Below are 2,534 nucleotides of genomic sequence, written 5' to 3'. Positions count from 1 at the left end.
ATCGTCTCCAGCTGGCTATACAACACGATCTGTGTCCTTATATTTTCAAACAAGGGAATCTAGCACCCCCACTCAGCTCAAAATAACTCAGAAATCGCAATACACAGATATTATTTTGAGCTGAGAGGGGGGAGGGGGGGCTAGATTCCTTTGTTTGAAAATATAAGGACACAGATCGTGTCGTATAGCCAGCTGGAGATGATGTCTCCTGGGGCTAAATTACAGCAACATTCGTCCTAAACCAAGACTGCCATGTTATGTTGGCAAATAATCTTTACCCCATTATTATTATTATTATTCAATAGTATTATTTTTATTGTGTGCCTTCACTGCATTACTGAGCATAGTTCTACCAATCCATTATTATGGCAGCAAATTGGTAGAGTCGTTAGATCATCAGATGAGATGCCTGGCAGTATCTATTCTGGATCAGTGCATTCTGAGTTCAAAACCCAGAAAAGTTTTGATACTCCGTCAAGAGTTGGAATGACAGTTTCATTGGTTTGATAGGAAGATCAGTTATTCCCATGTCATCATGCCAACATGATTACCTGGTAATGGATTAGCAGAATCATTAGTGCATTGGACAAAATGTCTGGCAGTATTTTCTCCAGCTTTTGACAGTCTTTCTTCAAATCTCTCCAAGGTCAGTTTAGCCTTTCGTCCTTTTAAAGTACCAGTCAAGTCTTGGGGATAAATTTGATCAACTAAATCACTGCCCCAAAATTTTGGAGATCATAGAAACAATTATTATAATTATCATCATTGTATTTCACAAAGGAGATATGTAGCACACCGGTGTATGTGAGAAGAGCTGCCCACCACAACAGAACTGAGATCCTAAAACCAAGGTGTCATGTAAAAATCCTTGTTGTCAGTGCTGGTGCCACATAAAAAGCACTGGTGATGGTGACACGTAAAAAGCACACAGTACACACTGTGGAGTGGTTGGTGTTAGGAAGGGTACCTAGCCATAGAAACCAAGCCAAAATAGACTATGGAACCTGGTGCAGCCCCTGGCCTTGCCAGTTCCTGTCAAGCATCCAGCCCATGCCAGCATGGAAAATGGACATTACATGTTGATGATGAAGGTGATGATGTATTTCCTTCAACCATCACTGACATTTACACATGTTCAAGCTGAAAATAAACCCCCATCAATCTTACTAGTATCGAAAGGTCAGCAAAGGTCGGTCATGAATTCTGCTTTTTCCTCTTGACATCATAAGAAAAAATTGCAAAGCAAATACCCAAGAGTGGCTCAACGTTGAATCAATGAGAAAAAGACTTACAGCAGGATCAGTGGAAGCTCTCATATTATGAACAAACTTCAAGAGGACGGTCATATCTGGACAGTTTGGTACCTGGAATAAAAAAAAACCCATCATCTGTTAGTAATGTTGTTGCTTAGTTTGTTTGGTTTTTTTTTAGTTTTTTTTTTTGTAGTTATGGTCTATAGTTTTCAATATATATATATATATATATATATAGATAGATACCCAATAAGGACAAAGTCAATACTAATGATGATGATGATGATGATGAGAAGGAGAAGAAGAAGAAGAAGAAGCAGCAGCAGCAGCTGCACTGTGGACTCCAAGACAGATAGAATAAGCATCAGACCTAAAAATAAGTTCTGGAGTCAATTTGATTGCCTAAACCCTTCAAGTCAGCGCCCCAGCTTGGCCAGAGACTAATGACTGAAACAAGTAAAAGATAAAAATATAAAAGATGAAAAAAAAAACAAAGGACAGTAACTTGAATAAGATCTGATCATGAATTTCCTTATAAAATATTCAAGCCAAGTACATATACGTATATGTATGTATGTGTGTGTGTTATGTGTGTGCTTGTGTATGTGCATGTGTGTATGTGCATGTGTGTATGTGTGTGTTTGTGCTGTGTTTGTCTTCTCACCACTTGACAACCATTGTTGGTTTGTTTATGTCCCTGTAACTTAATGGTCCAGCAAAAGAGATTGATGGAATAAATAACAGACTGGAGTCAAATTTGTTGAACTAAACCAATGCAAGTGATGCCCTAGCATGGCTACAGTCCAATGAATGTAACAGGTAAGAGGCAGAAGGTGATTCGTGAATCAAGAGTTGTTCAGTAGATTAATACAGGAAAGAAGTGAGCTGGAAATGCTGGTGACTTTGATCTTGAAAAAAAATGATGGCAACCGTATAATGATAGTAAGGATAACAATAGTGATATGCTGATGTTGTTGTTGGCACTCCATCGCTTATGATGTCGAGGGTTCCAGTTGATCCGATCAACGGAACAGCCTGCTCGTGAAATTAACGTGCAAGTGGCTGAGCACTCCACAGACACGTGTACCCTTAACGTAGTTCTTGGGGGATATTCAGCGTGACACAGAGTGTGACAAGGCTGACCCCTTTGAAATACAGGCACAACAGAAACAGGAAGTAAGAGTGAGAGAAAGTTGTGGTGAAAGAGTACAGCAGGGTTCGCCACCATCCCCTGCCGGAGCCTCGTGGAGCTTTTTAGGTGTTTTCGCTCAATAAACACTC

The 2,534-nt window shown here is 39.7% G+C and overlaps 1 protein-coding gene across 1 annotated transcript in view; it reads right to left on the bottom strand.

The window, feature by feature from the left end:
- Positions 1-2,534, bottom strand: part of LOC106871189 (von Willebrand factor A domain-containing protein 8) — an 85,720-nt gene that overhangs the window by 58,321 nt on the left and 24,865 nt on the right. Inside the window, exons 17-18 of the mRNA XM_052974539.1 lie at positions 1,168-1,364; positions 623-715 (exon numbers count right to left, since the gene is read on the bottom strand). Of these exons, the coding sequence (XP_052830499.1) occupies positions 623-715; positions 1,168-1,364 (290 nt within the window). The remainder of the gene's footprint in view (positions 1-622; positions 716-1,167; positions 1,365-2,534) is intronic.

The sequence above is a fragment of the Octopus bimaculoides genome, chromosome 18 (genome assembly GCF_001194135.2).
Source record: "Octopus bimaculoides isolate UCB-OBI-ISO-001 chromosome 18, ASM119413v2, whole genome shotgun sequence".
NCBI classification, from domain to species: Eukaryota; Metazoa; Mollusca; class Cephalopoda; order Octopoda; family Octopodidae; genus Octopus; species Octopus bimaculoides.
The sequence above is the reverse complement of the archived record's forward strand: the minus strand, read 5'-3'. Positions and strand labels throughout refer to the sequence as shown.